General features: G+C 48.3%; 1 protein-coding gene across 1 annotated transcript in view; it reads right to left on the bottom strand.

Moving 5' to 3' along the window:
* The window catches only part of EFCAB3 (EF-hand calcium binding domain 3), a 61,932-nt gene that overhangs the window by 24,513 nt on the left and 19,981 nt on the right, over positions 1-17,438 (bottom strand). Inside the window, exons 9-24 of the mRNA XM_048830419.2 lie at positions 16,705-16,776; positions 16,064-16,168; positions 15,337-15,408; positions 13,542-13,646; positions 12,954-13,025; positions 12,647-12,751; positions 12,322-12,393; positions 11,415-11,519; positions 10,800-10,871; positions 10,481-10,585; positions 9,769-9,840; positions 6,954-7,025; positions 5,571-5,675; positions 4,648-4,719; positions 3,022-3,126; positions 2,442-2,513 (exon numbers count right to left, since the gene is read on the bottom strand). Of these exons, the coding sequence (XP_048686376.2) occupies positions 2,442-2,513; positions 3,022-3,126; positions 4,648-4,719; positions 5,571-5,675; positions 6,954-7,025; positions 9,769-9,840; positions 10,481-10,585; positions 10,800-10,871; positions 11,415-11,519; positions 12,322-12,393; positions 12,647-12,751; positions 12,954-13,025; positions 13,542-13,646; positions 15,337-15,408; positions 16,064-16,168; positions 16,705-16,776 (1,383 nt within the window). The remainder of the gene's footprint in view (positions 1-2,441; positions 2,514-3,021; positions 3,127-4,647; positions 4,720-5,570; positions 5,676-6,953; positions 7,026-9,768; positions 9,841-10,480; positions 10,586-10,799; positions 10,872-11,414; positions 11,520-12,321; positions 12,394-12,646; positions 12,752-12,953; positions 13,026-13,541; positions 13,647-15,336; positions 15,409-16,063; positions 16,169-16,704; positions 16,777-17,438) is intronic.

Genomic DNA, 17,438 nt, shown 5'->3' with positions numbered 1-17,438 from the left:
TGGTGAAATTCCCCCAGGCAGAGAAGAGAGCCAGCACAAGGGCTAAGTGCCATTTCAATCCCATGAAAGACCTCCAGCTAGGGCTTATATGGCGCAAGCCCTCTGCTCAGGGGTGAGCTTGACCCTTTGGGTAGATCAGGAAGTGAGGTTCTTGTTCAGGTGTGTTGATCTAAAGTGATTATTGGAGCACCTCACCATCTTTACTGTATTCAGCCTCACAACATTAAAGAGACAGGGCAGTGCTATTCTCTTCATTTTACAGATGGGGAAACTGAGGCAGGATTTTTTTTTTAAATGGCCAGATTTTTAAAAGGCATTTAGGGGCCTACAGATGCACACCGGGGCTTAGTGGGATTTGCATTTTTTTTAAAAAACTGTTACTAGGCACCTATCTACTTCTTTAGATGACTAACTACCTTTAAAAATCTGGCCCTAAGTGCCTTGTCCAAGACCACACTGGGAGTCTAGGGCAGAGTAGGGAATTGACCCCAGGTCTTAGGAGTTCCAGGCTAGCACCCTGAGCGCTGGGCCATCCTACCTCTCCTGTATGACTGTAAAACTGTTAATGCCACTGGGAATCAAAGCCCTGCCAGGCTCGGCTGGTTCTCGTGTTTTAATAAGAACTTTGAAATCGCCAGCACCTCAGTGGGAACTGCCTGCTCATGTTTAGTGGTAGACTCTGCCTCTTCAAAACTGCTGGTGGTAACAAATGTTGAGCTCAGTCCTGCAGTCTCTACTCACACGAGTAGCCTCACTGAATTCTGGAGGCCTTACTCTTGCGAGTCGGATTTGCTGGATCATTCCCTTAAACCCCGTAACCCCGGTGCTTGCTGCTTTTTTCCAGGATCCTGTTCCCTGTGTTCTCAATGGGACGGTTTAAGATGTGATATCAACATCTTTTCCACCAAGGGTAAGTCAAGTTCTTTTGGAAATGTATGACTCCAAGCATGCTGGAGCTGCATGAAAGCTGGTGGTCTGGGGATCCTACAAGCCTGACTGACATGAGGCGCTCACCCTCCCATGTAGAGTCAGGGGGCCACCCCCCTGGACTCCATTCATTCAATAGGAATGCGGAGGGTTTTCCTAAGTGCAAAATCATTAAAAACTGGGGCCAGTATTTTCACAAGGGGGGGCCTGCAGTTATGTGCCCAAAGGTCCAGATCCTCAAAGGTAAAGTGTAGGTGTCTAACTCCCATTGATTTCAATGGGAGTTCTGGGCATACGTAGCTTTGAGGAGTTGGGCCTAAGTCCATATGGAGGAACATAAATCAGCACCATCTTCTCCTGTTCAATTCCAGGGACGTGGGTGAGTGCTGAGCGCTTCTGGAAATTCAGCCACTTCCTTTAGAGGCTCCGACAGGAGCAGGGCTCACTGGAAATCACAGCTCACTTGTGGGTACTGAGCACTCTTGAAAATCTGGGCCCAGCTGCCTACCTTTGGGCAGCCAGTTTTGAAAATCTTGGCCTGACCTTGGAGGGTGGGGTTGTGAAAAGCAAAGTGCTCAGCAATGGCCTGACTTGGTGCCCAGGGAAGCCAATGGGAGCCGAGTCACATTCAACACCGAAGGCTTTTAAAGTGCACTCTAGGTGACTGAGGACAGGTCTACACTTAAAACGCTGTGTCGGCCGCGCCTCGCTGCTGGAGCACTTTAATGAAGACGCTTTAAGTCACTGGGAGAAAGCTCTCCTGTCAGCAGAGTGACTCCACTTCCCCGAGAGGTGGCAGCTCTGTCGGTGGGAGAAGCAGTCTACAAGGGGGTGTGAGGTCAGTATAACTACGTTTAATTTTTCACACCCCTGCGTGATATAGTTATACCGCTAGAGGTCTGTAGTGTAGACCTGGCCTTGGAAGCACCGACAGACAATGGGATTTGTGCTGATATTTCCAAAGGAGCAGAAGGAAGGGAGGTGCCTAAATCCTGCTGAAATTCAGTGGGAGTCGGCCACTTAACGACTTTTGCTTCCTTTGAAATCCCAGCCTGTGGTCCTAAGTCACTTAGGCCAGATCTAAACCGCGACCGCTGTGTGCGTGCAGCGCTGTACGTGAAGACAAGCCCTTTGGCTACAGTGAGGAGAGAAATCCTCTCAGAGGGAACGAGAAGAAGGGTGGGATAGACGGCAGCCAGCAGAGTGGGGAGCATGGGCTGGATTCAGTGTGAACAACAGTAACTCCACTGAAGTCAGTGGGGTCGCACCCACTCTCACTAGATCAGAAGATGGGTCTGTAACTCTGGCCATGAGATCAAAGCCCCTGAAGTATTTAAAGGCCAGTTCTGGAAAGAAGCTCCCCAAGGAGAACAGACAGGCCTGAACAAGCAGCTGCAGGAGAAGCCGCGTCCTCAGAAAAAAAAAACATGGAGAGCGACTATACGCTGCTCTCTGACAGTCCAGGTAAGGCCACATCAGCAACGGATGCGAAGAGCACGTCTGTTCTTGCTTACTTTCGGCCTGGGAGGGTCTCCGCATACCCATCATGCTCTTCATAAATGCACTCAGGCTGACTGTCCCGTCTCCTGCGAAGGAAAGGACCACTCAGAGACAAGGGCCAGACACGGCCATGCGCAGGGAAGCAGCTGAGCGAATGGGGGCTGGGATTCTGGGCTCTGTTTCTCCTGCTTTACAGCACAAGAGCAGCTTCCAGCTCCTTGGCAATCCCTGCAGGCAGAGGGAATTGCCACATGGGGTAATGACTCTATGCCACCCCACATAGCCCCCTAGATAGAGGGCATAGTGTGGAATAGCTGGAGGGGAACTATTGTGGCTAGGGAATCTGAGAGCTTCAGTTGTTCCCCGCTGCCCCCTTGAAGCCATCAGAGCTGGGTGTAAGTGAGAGCAGCCTTTGGGTCTAAGGGGGAAGGTTGGCGGAGGTGCGGGGGGGATGGGGTTCGCACCTTTGGCATGCTGAGACAGTAGCAGGAGGGAGCAGACTCTAACCACCACCACATTGGCAGCAGGAGGCCTTGCCCCACACAACAGGCTCTGACAACACAAACGGGCCAGAGTGGGAGTGAACATGCTCACTGTCAACGGGGCTGTACTTCAGTGCTTCCTGCAGCTCCTCCTGGGTTAAATGGATCCCCATGCCGGCCAGGACGGAGTCCAGGTGCCCCACATCCACTTTGTCCTCTGGGAACGGAGAGGAGAAGATTGGACTCTGCATTGGCTCATTAGTCCTATGTTAAAGAATCATCCTGAAGAACGAAACCAGGCTTTCTTCCCTTACATGCAGCCAGGCTGGGGAGTGACACTTGGCAATATAAGGATAACATTAATAATAAAAACAATAACCCTTTGTTTTTTTCTCTATCTTACACACAGAAGAATGAAATGAAACTTGTACCCATTCTGGACAGAAGGGAAGTATCATCATTTATACAAGAGGGGAAACCGAGGCACAGCAATTACATTTTTATTCAAGGTCAGATATAATTAGGTGATTTGCCCAAGCGTTTGCAGCACAGGAAGAAATAGACCCCAGGTGTCTTGGCCTCTAGACCTATTCATATGTGCAAAACAGTCCTTCCCCTCTCTGCACGACCTGCTAAGGAATACCGAAACCTTAAAAATATTATTGTCGTGCCTAGGAACCCAGTCACGAAAGAGGACCCCACGTTGCTAAGCACTGTAGATACACAGGAAAGAAAAGGTCACTGCTTTAAAGAGCTTACATTCTATGGCCTAGTAGCATAATTCCCGCAAAGTATAAGAGATTTACAGCAGCGATGAATTTAGCCCTAGGTGTTGGTTATTTATTATGTTTGAAAACGTTGGTAACGTATCTTAGACACAAACCCCTTATCCTCTTTGATAAAAGAGGTGAAAACGGGTTGGGCTGGCATTTAGACTCATTTGATTTGTCCCCTATTGGGATGGACTCACCATGTAATTTGAATGCCCGAGACCCATCTATGAAAACAGGTCTTATATTCTGAATTAAGCTAAAGCAACTGTAAGCGTGGAGGGCAGATGAAATGCTTCAAAGACACCCTGAAACAAAACCTGCCCCAAGCGAACATTTCTGACTCAACCTTTGAGCAACAGGCAATGGATCGTTTTGCATGGCGCTACGCTGTAAGGGTGGGAGCCCATGACTTTGAGAAGAATTGCGTGGAGCAGCTGGAAGCCCAGCGCCAGCCACAGACACAACGTGCAGCTCAATTAACACAACTAGGCAAAAGGCTCTGTGACCATCGTCATCTTTGATATCCTCTAGGATGGCACTGAAATCATCCTACATCTTTGCAAATACCCAGGAAACATGAAATACATTATTCAGCTAGAAGGGGAAAGAACCCGCTTCTAATAAGTTTTTCACAATACTTAACTGAGGGCTTGTCTATACAGACGGTTAGTGCACAGTAAGCTGGTATGTAAATCTACAGCTCTCTAGCCTGCCATGCACTAATTGGCGGAGTGGACCCTGTTACCATTCACTAAAAGCTCTGTAGCTGCACTTTGATCTACTCCCATTTCAAGAGGGAGGTAGGAAATGTCTGAATTAAGGTCCACGACATAACCTTAACTCTGCCCCCTTGTGTGGATTCATTAGGAGACCATCTTTAATTACATGGTCACATAGTATTTTCTCCTGCCTCATTCAGCGTACTCTCCTTTTCCAAACATAAGTGTTATTATGTTCTCACTCACCTTCCCCTGGGGGCAATTTCTGGACAGCCCTCACCTCCTTCATAAATTCACCCAAATTCACCTTCCCGTCTGCTGCAAGGTAAAGCACAGCTCAAAGTCAATGGAAATGACAAACAGACACTAAAGAAAAGAGGCAGAAGGGAATGGACATCATTGCTAAGTTCTGGTCAGACAAGAGACTTTATTCCTTGTAAAAGAAAACTGGAGGAATCCTTGAGAGGAGGAGGCATGGAGTTAGAATCAGAAAAGGGAGGGTATGAAGGATGGAGGATAGGTTCAACAATGGCTATTAGCCAAGATGGTCGGGGTGCAACCCAGCTCTGGGTGTCCCTAGCCTCTGATTGCCAGAGGCTGGGAGAGGATGACTGGGGATGGATCACTTGATGATTGCCTGTTCTGTTCACTCCCTCTGAAGAATCTGGCACTGGCCACTGTCAGAAGACAGGATACTGGGCTAGATGCACCATTGGTCTGACCCCATCTGGCCATTCTTATGAAATTCAAGTGGCCATATCCTGAGCCCACTTGCACTGGTGTGAATACAGATGAACCCCGTTGGACCCGATTCTTATTTACACAATGATCACTTTACACTGTTCTAGATGTGGTGCAAAAATATAAATGTGTCCTACCTTAAGGCCACTTTACATTGCCAGGATAAGGTAAAGTGGCCTTAGTGTAAATGAGAACCAGTCAATCAATCCATTGGTGATGGTGGCATTACCTAGATTTACACCAGTGTAAGTGGGAGCAGAATCTGGGCCTTGGATCAACTGTCCCTTGTCCCTGTTGTGTACACATCACGTTACTTCTTTTTACATGCACAAATCACGCATGCAGCAGGGTTTCCAACGCTCTCCATCCATTTGTGCTGATTTCACGCCCCCTGCTGGAGAACACAGAGGAAGATTTGCAATACAAACCATCAACAGTCACGTGTTTCAATGCTTCTTGGAGCTCCTCATTGGTTAAATGGGCTCCCATTCTGTCCAGGATGGAGTCCAGGTTCTGGAGATCAACCTTATCCCCTGGGATACATGGGAAAGAGGTCTAATTTAGTCAATGGGGAGCTTTGCCTGAGTAAGGAAAGAGTAATAACATATAGTGGGTCGACAGAGAAAGAGAGAGAGTGTAAGGAAGATACAGATGAGAGCTGTCAGAGGCCATGTCTACACTGCCATTTAAAGTCAGGCTCAAGCCTAACCCCCCTTCTGTCTACACACAAATGGTGCTAACCCAGGGCTTGGACCCAGCAGCCCATTGTGGTGGATGGTCAGAGCCTGAGCCAAACTGGGATCCAGGGTTCAAGCCCTACAGCTTTGCAGTATAGATGCAGCCCCACTGGATGTGTGCTCTGGGAATTTGCCAAAAATATCCCACAATCCCCCAGGCAGACTTACTTTGTTCTCAGGACAGTTAAGTTTACCCACCCTGCACCATGAACAAAGGGCTAAAGCAGCCATGTTTTTGGAGAGTGCTAGGAAGTCTGGGATATGGGTGGGTTGGACTCAGGCCCACATAATGCAGTGTAGACGCTGGAACCCAGGGTTCAACAGTTCCTAACCTGGGGACTCCTAGGCTAACAAAGCCAGAAGCTGCTAACGTGTGTTCTACTAACCCGGGACATACAATGCAGTGCAGACAGACCCTGGGAACACAGGAGAGAAAGGCACAGTGGCAGAGAGTTCCCCGAGGAAAGAGCTGCAGGAGGCCTGAAGGAGAGCAGTAACGGGGAGCTGTCGGTGATGCGTTCTGAGGAAACCTGTTGGGAGGGCTGGCGAGAGCTGGGGATCCCCGGCAAAGTGCAGGAAGGCTCATGCAGAGGCCCTGAAGAATGAGGGGAAGAACCAGCTTGGTCAGGCCATACTGGGCCCAGGAGGGGTTGACTCTGGAGAAAGATCCCCAGGAGCAGGGATTAGACTCACAGGGCAGGCGGCCAGGGAGTGGAACATTGCAGGGAGGCCTCTAGGGGGAGACCTGACTTTGGGCTACTGGAGAAGACTCGTGGGAGAGAGGGGGTGTTGGGACTCTCAGGTGGATGGCCTGGAGAGTGGGGGCCTGGAAGAGGCCAAAGGAACTGAGACCGACTGGCTAATAACCGTCAGGTGAGGGACCAGAGAATGGGATTGAAGAGCTGCTGTGTTCCTTTGTTTTACTTCAGGGTTTTCAGAATAACTGATTTTACAATGATAAGGGATCTGCATGTGCTGCTGAGGTCAGACGCAGGAGGGCACCCGCACCAGGCTTTCCCCAGAACAGAGCACACCAGGGATGGATGTGGGGAAAGAGCAGTTGTTCTCACTTACTCTCAGCCTGGGACGGTCTCCGTGTACTCATCACGCTCTTCATAAACGCACGCAGGCCAACTTTGCCGTCTCCTGCAAGGGAAAGCACCACTCAGAGACAAGGGCCGGACATGGCCATGGGCAGGGAAGCAGCTGTGCAAGCTGGGCCTCAGATTCTGGGCTTTGTTCCTCCTGCTTTACACTGCTTCAGTGTGACAAAGGCAGCCTCCAGCCATCAGGGAACCCTTGTCCACAGAGGAAATGGCCACGTGGGGCAATGGCTTTATGTCACTGCCTCACTGCAGCCTCCTGTACAGAGGGCTTATGCAGTGGAGGGAAAGGGTCATGACCAGGGACCCCCAATGCTGTGGTTGTTCCCAGCTGCCCCCTTGAGGCCATAAAAGCTGGGTGTAAGTGAGAGCAGCCTGAGGGTCTAAGGAGGAAGATGGCTGAGGTGAGGCATGGGTGGGGTTAACTCCTTTGACAAGCTGATGGAGCAGCCTCCCCCACCACCTCTGCCCACCACCACATTGGCAGCAGGAGGCCTCGACCCACACAACAGGGCTCTGACAACACAAACGGAGCCAGAGTGGGAGCCAGAGTGGGGCCATGCTCACTGTCAACCGGGCAAAAAGAAAAGGAGGACTTGTGGCACCTTAGAGACTAACCAATTTATTTGAGCATGAGCTTTCGTGAGCTACAGCTCACTTCATCGGATGTTTACCGTGGAAACTGCAGCAGACTTTATATACACACAGAGAATATGAAACAATACCTCCTCCCACCCCACTGTCCTGCTGGTAATAGCTTATCTAAAGTGATCAACAGGTGGGCCATTTCCAGCACAAATCCAGGTTTTCTCACCCTCCACCCCCCCACACAAATTCACTCTCCTGCTGGTGCTAGCCCATCCAAAGTGACAACTCTTTACATAGTCAAGTCGGGCTATTTCCTGCATAGATCCAGGTTCTCTCACATCCCCCCCACCCCCATACACACACAAACTCACTCTCCTGCTGGTAATAGCTCATCTAAACTGACCACTCTCCAAGTTTAAATCCAAGTTAAACCAGAACATCTGGGGGGGGGGGGTAGGAAAAAACAAGAGGAAACAGGCTACCTTGCATAATGACTTAGCCACTCCCAGTCTCTATTTAAGCCTAAATTAATAGTATCCAATTTGCAAATGAATTCCAATTCAGCAGTTTCTCGCTGGAGTCTGGATTTGAAGTTTTTTTGTTTTAAGATAGCGACCTTCATGTCTGTGATTGCGTGACCAGAGAGATTGAAGTGTTCTCCGACTGGTTTATGAATGTTATATTTCTTGACATCTGATTTGTGTCCATTTATTCTTTTACGTAGAGACTGTCCAGTTTGACCAATGTACATGGCAGAGGGGCATTGCTGGCACATGATGGCATATATCACATTGGTGGATGTGCAGGTGAACGAGCCTCTGATAGTGTGGCTGATGTTATTAGGCCCTGTGATGGTGTCCCCTGAATAGATATGTGGGCACAATTGGCAACGGGCTTTGTTGCAAGGATAAGTTCCTGGGCTGTGCTTCAGCACCTCCTGCAGCTCCTCCTGGGTTAAATGGATCCCCATGTTGGCCAGCACAGAGTCCAGGTTTCCCACATCCACTTTGTCCTCGGGCGATGGAGACCGCACTTGGTCTTTAAAGAAACATTTAGAACAACTGAACTAGGCATTATTCTGCTATGTGCAGCTAGGATGGGGATGGAGAGTCGACAATATAACAACAATAATAAAAAAAACATTCCTTCCATCTGACTATCTAAAACCACTTCACACAGATTAGTGAAATACATCTTACACTTGCCCTGGGAAACAGGGAAGAATTATCTCCATTTTACAGGAGGGGAAACCGAGGCACAGACAGACTAAATGATTAGTTCCTGACACAAAGAGTTTTGCTCAAGTGTTTGCAGCAGCGATTGGAAGAGAACCCAAGTTCCTTGGCCTCATGACCTATCCATATGGGCAAAACAATTCTTTCACTCTGTACACGACTTGCTAAATGACACTGAAACCTATCTCACTATTATGAGATAGTGGTGTAATGCCCCAGAAGCCAAGGGGAGTAATAGCAGGGCTGAATTTAGCCCTACACATCCCTTATTTACTATGTTAGAAAAATTCTGCAACATATTTAATCACAAACCTCTTATCCTCTTTGACATCCTTTACGATGGCATTTAAAGCATCCTGGATATCAGCAAATACCCAGAATGTATCGTAAGTTATGCAGCTTGTGCACCTAATAAAGCAAGAACTCCTAACATCATTAAGAAAATGCATGAAGTGGAAAGAATCCAATCCATTAAGAATCTTGCCCTTCTAATTAATTTTTCATGATAGTTAACTGAATCCTTTGTTTCAAGCCAAAATAGCGTAGATAAGTAGTTGTCCGTTAGAGCAGTTTCTCTTAGCTTTGTATCCTTGAGAGCTTAGTCACGCATTGCCAGTATTAGTATTATGTATGAAAACCTCTGGTAAAAGAACGCCAATAGGGCCCCAATCCCACAATCACTAATGGATGGTACCCGTGGGACTTCAATGAGACTTAATGTGAGAAGTCCAGTCTATGCCCATTTGCAGGATCAAGGCCTAAGGTTACGAAGTCATGTACTCAAGAGTTAAAACGGCCATAATTAAGGTAGCTGATGTAACCTTAACTCTGCCCCCTTGTGTGGCTTCATTAGGAAATGTCTTTAATCACACAATCACATAACACTTTTTTCCCCAAAGGGCTCCTGCATCATTAAGACTACGTTCATCTACCACCCATCTCTATTATTAGACTCTCACTCACCTCCTTCCAGGGACAATTTCTGGACATTTTTCACCTCCTTCATACATTTACCCATATTCACCTTTCCGTCAGCTGTAAGGTAAAGCACAGCTCAGGGTCAAAGGAAATGACAAACACACACAGAAGGACAAAGAGGCAGAGCAGCACTGAGTTCACTGCTATAGTTCAGGTAAGGTAGCACTGGAAGACACACTTCCACGTAAGTTGCTTTGAACTATCTTCATTCGAAACAGAAACTGGATGGAATCCTGGCAAAGGGTCACAGTGCTGGGACTGGGAACGGGTGGACACGACATTCAAAGGGCAAGATCCTGCTCCTGTATCCAGTGACGTAAATCCAGATTAACTCCATTGGAGCAGAGTCTCATTTACGCAATGGTCATTTCACATTACTTTAGTCAGTGCACACATATCATTCAATCTGACTTTAAGGCCCCTTCACACTGCGAGCGTGGGGGAAATTGGCCTTTGTGTAAATGGCCATCAGTCAATCAGTTCACTGACATCAGTGAGGTTACGCCAGATTTACACCGGCGTAAGTGGGAGAAGAAGCTGAGGCTAGGACTGATTGTCCCTTGTCTGTATTGTGCACACATCTCACCACTGTCTTCTGACAAGCACACAGCACGAACACACAGCAGGATTTCCAAGGTTCCCCATCAATTCTGCTGACTTCAAGCCCGACCAAAAAACAGTGGTTTGCAATACCCACCATCAACGGTCAAATGTTTCAGCACCTCCTGCAGCTCCTCATTGGTTAAACGGACCCCCATGCTGTCCAGGATGGAGTCCAGGTTCTGGATATAAACGTTGTCTCCTAAGTTACATGGGAAAGTCCTATAATTTAGTCTATGGGTTAGCTCTGCCTGAGTGAGGAGAGAGTAATAATGGAGTCAGGACCTCAGGGTTTGGCTTGTGCAAAGAATGGGCAAGGTCCCCCCACTTTAACTCTCATCTGAACCTGTCTCCTACTGTCTGGGCAGGGGCACACCAATAATGAATGAGCGCAGAGAGTGTCTGTACTCACTTACTCTGGGCCTGGGAGGGTCTCCGTGTACTCATCATGCTCTCCATAAAAGCACTCAGGCTGACTTTGCCGTCTGCTGTAAGTAAGGGAAGGCAACACTCAGAGACAAAGGCCACAAAAGGACATGGGCAGCTGAGCGAGTGGGGCCTGGGGTTCTGGGTTCGGTTCCTCCTGTTTTATAGCTCCCTCGTGGCACAAAGGCAGCTTCCAGCTACCCGGGAATCCCTGCGCACCGAGGCAATGGCCACATAGGGCTCTGGCTGTATGGCCCTGCCCCACTGCAGCCTCCTGTAGAGAGGGGTAGGGGGGAATAGCTGGAGGGGAAGGGGCATGGCCTGGGAATCTTCACACTCTAGCTGTTCCCAGCTGCCCCCTTGAGGACAAAAAAGCTGGATGTAAGGGAGAGCAGCATTTAGATCTAAAGAGGAAGAGCAGCTGAGGTGAGGTGAGGGTGGGGTTAGCACCTTTGACAAGCCCAGGCAGCACTAGGAGGGAGCAGACTCCCACAGTGCTTCTGCCCACCACCACGTTGGCAGCAGGAGGCCTCGCCCTATACAACGGGGCTCTGACAACAGCTCCGGCTGCACAAACGGTCCAGAGTGGGAGTGGACATGCTCACTGTCAACATGGCTGTACTTCAGTGCTTCCTGCAGCTCCTCCTGGGTTAAATGGATCCCCATGCCGGCCAGGACGGAGTCCAGGTGCCCCACATCCACTTTGTCCTCTGGGAACGGAGAGGAAATATTGGAATCTGCACTGGTTCAGTACTTGAATGTTTAACAATCATCCCAGACAACTAAACTATGCATTACTCCCCTACATGCAGCCAGGATGAGAGAGAGATTTGGCAATATAGGAATCATAATATAATAATAATAGTAATCTGTCCTAGATGAGGAGTTATTGGTAAGCACAATCCCTCTGTGCTTTGTATCCTTGACAGTTCACTAGCATATCACAAGTATTATTTTAAAAAAAGGAGGACTTGTGGCACCTTAGAGACTAATCAATTTATTTGAGCATAAGCTTTCGTGAGCTACAGCTCACTTCATCGGATGCAACGATGTAGCTCACGAAAGCTTATGCTCAAATAAATTGGTTAGTCTCTAAGGTGCCACAAGTCCTCCTGTTCTTTTTGCAGATACAGACTAACACGGCTGCTACTCTGAAACAAGAATTATTATTACTCTATACAAAGTCCTCTGGTAAATGAATGCTATTACAACCCCCTACACTACAAACAGTCCTGAATGTGCTTAACTTTACTTCAAGGAGACTTCACATGAGAAAAGCAAAACCAGTGCATGTTTGCAGGATCAGGGCCTAAGGTTACAAAGGCAGGCACTCAAGAGTGAGGAAGGGCCAGAATTAAGGGCTCTGGTATAACCTTAACTCTGCCCCTTGTGCAGATTCATTAAAAGGTGGTTTTTAACTACATGATGACACCCTATTTTTTCCAGAGAACACCAGCCTCATTCAGGTCACTCTCTTCTAACCTCTCTCTGGATTATTAGATGGTCACTCACCTTCCCCTGGGGGCAATTTCTGGACAGTCCTCACCGCCTCCATAAATTCGCCCAAATTCACCTTCCCATCAGCTGCAAGGTAAAGCACAGCTCAGAGTCACAGGAAATGACAGACACTAAAGAACACAGAAGCTGAGGGGCAGGTTGATCAGCTAAAATTCAGGTTGATTAGCACAGAAAGGAGATAAATTGCCATCATTTACTTAGAACTTCCTTCATCCTACATGGAAAAACTGAGGAATGCAGGGTTTCCAATGCTCACCATCATTTCTGCTGATTTCAAGCCCCCCACTAGAGAACGCAGAGCAAGATTTGAAATACCAACCATCAACAGTCACATGTTTCAGAGCCTCTTGCAGCTCCTCACTGGCTAAATGGACCCCCATGCTACGCAGGATGTCATCCAGGTTCTGGAGATCCACTTTATCCCCTAGGACACATGGGAAAGAGGTACAGTTTAGCCCATGGGGCAGCTTGACTGAGTCAGGAGAGTGCAATAATGGAGTGAGGACCTCAGGGTTGGTTTGGGCAGAGAATATGCAAGTCCCTCCGCATACTACTTTAACCGCATCGACACCTCTCTCCAAATGTCAGGGTGAGGACACATCAGCCTTGCGTCTGTTCTCACTTACTCTCCGCCTGGGAGGGTCTCCGCGTATTCATCACGCTCTTCATAAACGCACTCAGGAAGACTTTGCCGTCTCCTGCAAGGGAAAGCACCACTCAGAGACAAGGGCTGGACCTGGCCATGGGCAGGGAAGCAGCTGAGCGAGTGAGGCCTGGGATTCCAGGTTCTGTTCCTCCTGCATTATAGCACCCCTGAGTCACAAAGGCAGCTTCCAGCTACTCAGGAACCTCTGGGGACACAGGAAATGGCCACATGGGGTTCTGGCTCTGGTCCTGCCCCACTGCAGCCTCCTGCACAGAAGGCATATGGGGGGAATAACTGGAGGGGAAGGGCCATGGCCTGGGAACCTCAATGCTCTGGTTGTTCCCAGTTACCCAGCTGAGGCCATAAGAGCTGGCTGCAAGAGAGAGCAGCCTGAGGGTGTAAGGGGGAAGACGGGTGAGGCGAGGGTGGAGTTAGCACCTTTGACATGCCCAGGTAGTTCTAGGAAGGAGCAGCCACCCCCACCACCATGTTGGCAGCAGAAAGCCTCGACCCACATAAGGGCCTCTGACAACACAAACGGAGCCAGAGTGGGAGTGGACATGCTCACTGTCAACGGGGCTGTACTTCAGTGCTTCCTGCAGCTCCTCCTGGGTTAAATGGATCCCCATGCCGGCCAGGATGGAGTCCAGGTGCCCCACATCCACTTTGTCCTCTGGGAACGGAGAGGAAATAACACTGGAATCCGTACTGGTTCATGACTTGTACATTTAACAGTCATCCCGCACAACTAAGCTAGGCCCTATTCCCCTTTGGGCAGCCAGGACGCGCAAGAGATTTGATGATATAGAAATAATATCAATAATCCTTTGTCTTTCTCTAGCACCTTCTATGTGAGGATCTCAAAGCCCTTTCCACACAGTTGTCAAATAAATCTCACTCTCCCCCTGGGAAGGGAAACTGAGGCACAGCACGTTTAAGTGGTTTGTTCAAGGTCACACATCATTAGACGATTGGCTCAAAGTTTGCAGCAGAGGTGGGGAATGCAGGCCTGGTGTTTTGGCTTCCAGATCTATCCTTCAGCCACCAAACCATCCTTCCTGTCTGTGCTACGTGGTAAGTGATACTGAAACCTTAAATGTCTATGAGCTGGTGGTGCAATTCCACTGAAGTCTAAGGGAGTTTCTGCAGGGAATTTGCTTTCGTGAGCTACAGCTCACTTCATCGGATGCATTCAGTGGAAAATACAGTGGGGAGATTTATATACACAGAGAACATGAAACAGTGGGTGTTACCATACACACTGTAAGGAGAGTGATCACTTAAGATGAGCTAATACCAGCAGGAGACGCGGGGGGGGGGGGGGAAGGGGGGAAGAAAACCTTTTGTAGTGATAATCAAGGTGGGCCATTTCCAGCAGTTGACAAGAACCTCTGAGGAGCTCCTGCTGGTATTAGCTCATCTTAAGTGATCACTCTCCTTACAGTGTGTATGGTAACACCCATTGTTTCATGTTCTCTGTGTATATAAATCTCCCCACTGTATTTTCCACTGAATGCATCCGATGAAGTGAGCTGTAGCTCACGAAAGCTTATGCTCAAATAAATTTGTTGGTCTCTAAGGTGCCACAAGTACTCCTGTTCTTTTTGCGAATACAGACTAACACGGCTGCTACTCTGAAACCTGCACGGAATTTGGCTCTCGGTGCTGGTTATTCATTATGTTTGACAACATGGTAGTGTTTCTCTGGTGTCCTTAGACTGGCATTGAAATCGTTCGGCCTCTTTGCAAATCTACAGAGAACTTATCATATGCTATTCAAGTTGGGCACTGAATAAATCAAGAACTCTCAACATGATCAAGAAAAAACCTGAAGTGGAAAGAATCCATCCATTAAAAATCCTGCCCTTCTGGCTAATTATTCCAAGATAGTTAACTGACTCCGTTGTTTCACACGGCACAGCCCCTACATTTTAGATAAGTAGTTATCTGCGAGCACAGTTTCTCTTAGGTTTGTATCCTGGAGAGCTCACTAATGTATCACACGGATTATTATTGCTACATTCAAAAACTTCAGTTAAAGGTACACTATTAAGCCCCCAATCCCACAAACACTAAAGCTTCTGCTTAACTTCACCCCGTGACTTCACTGAGACTTCATGCGAGTGAGTCGGACCTGTGCATATTTACAAGATCAAAGCCTAAGGTTACTAAGTCAGATACTCTAGAGTGAGGAAAGCAGCAACTAAGGTTGCTTAAGTAACCTTAACTCTGCCCCCTTATGTGGATTCATTAGGAGATAGCCTTTAATTACCTGATCACATAGCACTTCCCCCCACCATGTGTCTCCTGCCTCATTCAGTGCAGTTCCATCTATCCATCTGTATTTTTAGCTTCTCACTTACCCGCACCTGGGGACAATTTCTGGATAGTCTTCACTCCTTTCATAAATTCACACAAATTCACCTTCCCGTTGGCTGCAAGACAAAACACAGCTCAGAGTCAAAGGAAGCAACACACACGGAAGAACACAGAGACAGATGGGAATTGACCCGATTGCTGTAGTTCAGGTCGGTTAGCACTGGACGGAGACACTTTGACATAAGTGACTAAGAACTTCTTTCTAAAAGAAAAATGGCTGGCATTCTTGAAAGGGTCAGAGTTCTAAGATCGGAAAAGGGAGGGTATGACATTTAAAAGGTCAGATCATGATCCCCTTTCCAGGCATGTCAATCCAGATGAACCCCCCTAAGTCAAATTCTCATTTACACTGTGGTCACTTTAAACTCTTCTAATTGTGGGTGCAGATATAAATTTAATCCAACTTTAAGGCTCCTTTAAACTGCCAAGGTGGGGTAAAGCTGCCTTAATGTAAATGGGAATCGGTCAGTCGGTCCGCTGGTGGCAGTGGCATGACTTAGATTTACCCCTTCGTAAGTGGGAGCAGAATCTGGGCCCAGGATTTATTTTAAACAGATTGATTGTCCCTGTTGCCTATTGTGCACACATCACACCACTGGGTTTTGACAAGCACAATGCATGAGCAGGATTTCAAACCCTCCCTGTCAATTCTGCTGATTTTAGGGTCCCCCCCTCCTGCAAAGAACACAGAGTGAGTTTTGAAAGACCAACCATCAAGAGTAACATGTTTCAGCACCTCCTGCAGCTCCCCATTGGTTAAATGGACCCCCATGCTGTCCAGGATGGAGTCCAGGTTCTGGAGATCCACTGTATCCCCTAGGATAGGTGGGGAAGATTTAATCATTGGGGAGGTTTGCCAGAGTAAGAAGAAAGTAATAATGGTGTACGGACCTCAGGGGCTGGGGCTCGGCTTTAAATGACTCTTCCCAAAGATGAAACCATGCAGGTGCACTGGTTCTGGGCTGTCTTCGGACCACATCCTGCAAAGTGCTGAATGTCCCCAGCTCCCAACAAGTGCCCAGAGGGTAATGGCATCTCAGGGGAGGCTGCCATTTGGGCCTGGATTTTCAAATGTGCCCCAGGGCGTTAGATGCCAATGCCCATCGACTCCCAGGTCGAACCCTAACTCCTTGAGGTCCCTTTGAAAATCCCAGCATGTGTGAATCTTTGTGCCATCAGCCACATGGGTCTCAGTACTAAGGCAACATTTCCGGCCAATCATAAAGCAGGAATCCAGTGCCACCCACATGCGTGGAATGTCATGCTGACAGGTGTAGTGACTGTTCCATTGACACGCAGCTTTGTCCACCCGCCCGTCCTTAGCCACTTGGGTTGCAGTAGCCCTGACTTACTTTCACACCAGGAAGGCCGCTGGGTGCCCATCATGCTCTCCATAAAGTGTTTCAAATCCACCTTTCCGTCCGCTGCAAGACGAAATGCAGATCAGAGACAGACGGCAAGGTAGAGGCTACGTCTGCACCTGAGAGATTCCTGGCTGGAGCAGACAGACTCATGCCAGCGCTGACTGAGCTAGCGTGCTAAGAACTGGGTGTGACCACGGCGGCACAACCAGCAGGAGAGGCTAGCCCCCTGAGTACGTACCTGTCTGAGACCCCAGGCCAGTACTCCGGGTCACTAGCTCCTCCCACCCCTTGTGCTACCACGGCTACACTCTATTTTTAGCATGAGTAAGAGTATTTCTCTCACATTCCATGAGAGCTATTGTGAGTATTTCTCTTCCAGCCAGGAATCAAACCCCCAGCTCCAAGGGCAGACATGCCCAAAGGCTGTGGCCTATTTACATTGCTCTGGCAGCATAAGGAAAGCTTTAAAGTGTATTTATTGTGTATTTAGAACTAAAACCCATGAAAATTTGCAAAGGGAAATCGGGATTTTCCCAGTTCATTTCACCTGACAGCGAGGTGGAGCTGGGAAAGGGGGCGAGTTCTCTGCGTCTCGACGCAGGGGGTTCAGTGATTTATTCACGCTGCTGTCCCTCCGTATTGAAAAGCAGGAAATGTGCCAACAATACATGCTAGGAGAAGAGGAAATGGGACTTATGGGAACATGGGAAAGGGACTAAAAA

Source organism: Caretta caretta, chromosome 27, assembly GCF_965140235.1.
Source record: "Caretta caretta isolate rCarCar2 chromosome 27, rCarCar1.hap1, whole genome shotgun sequence".
Classification (NCBI taxonomy): domain Eukaryota; kingdom Metazoa; phylum Chordata; order Testudines; family Cheloniidae; genus Caretta; species Caretta caretta.
Note: the sequence above shows the minus strand (reverse complement) of the source record. Positions and strands in the feature narration are given on the sequence as shown.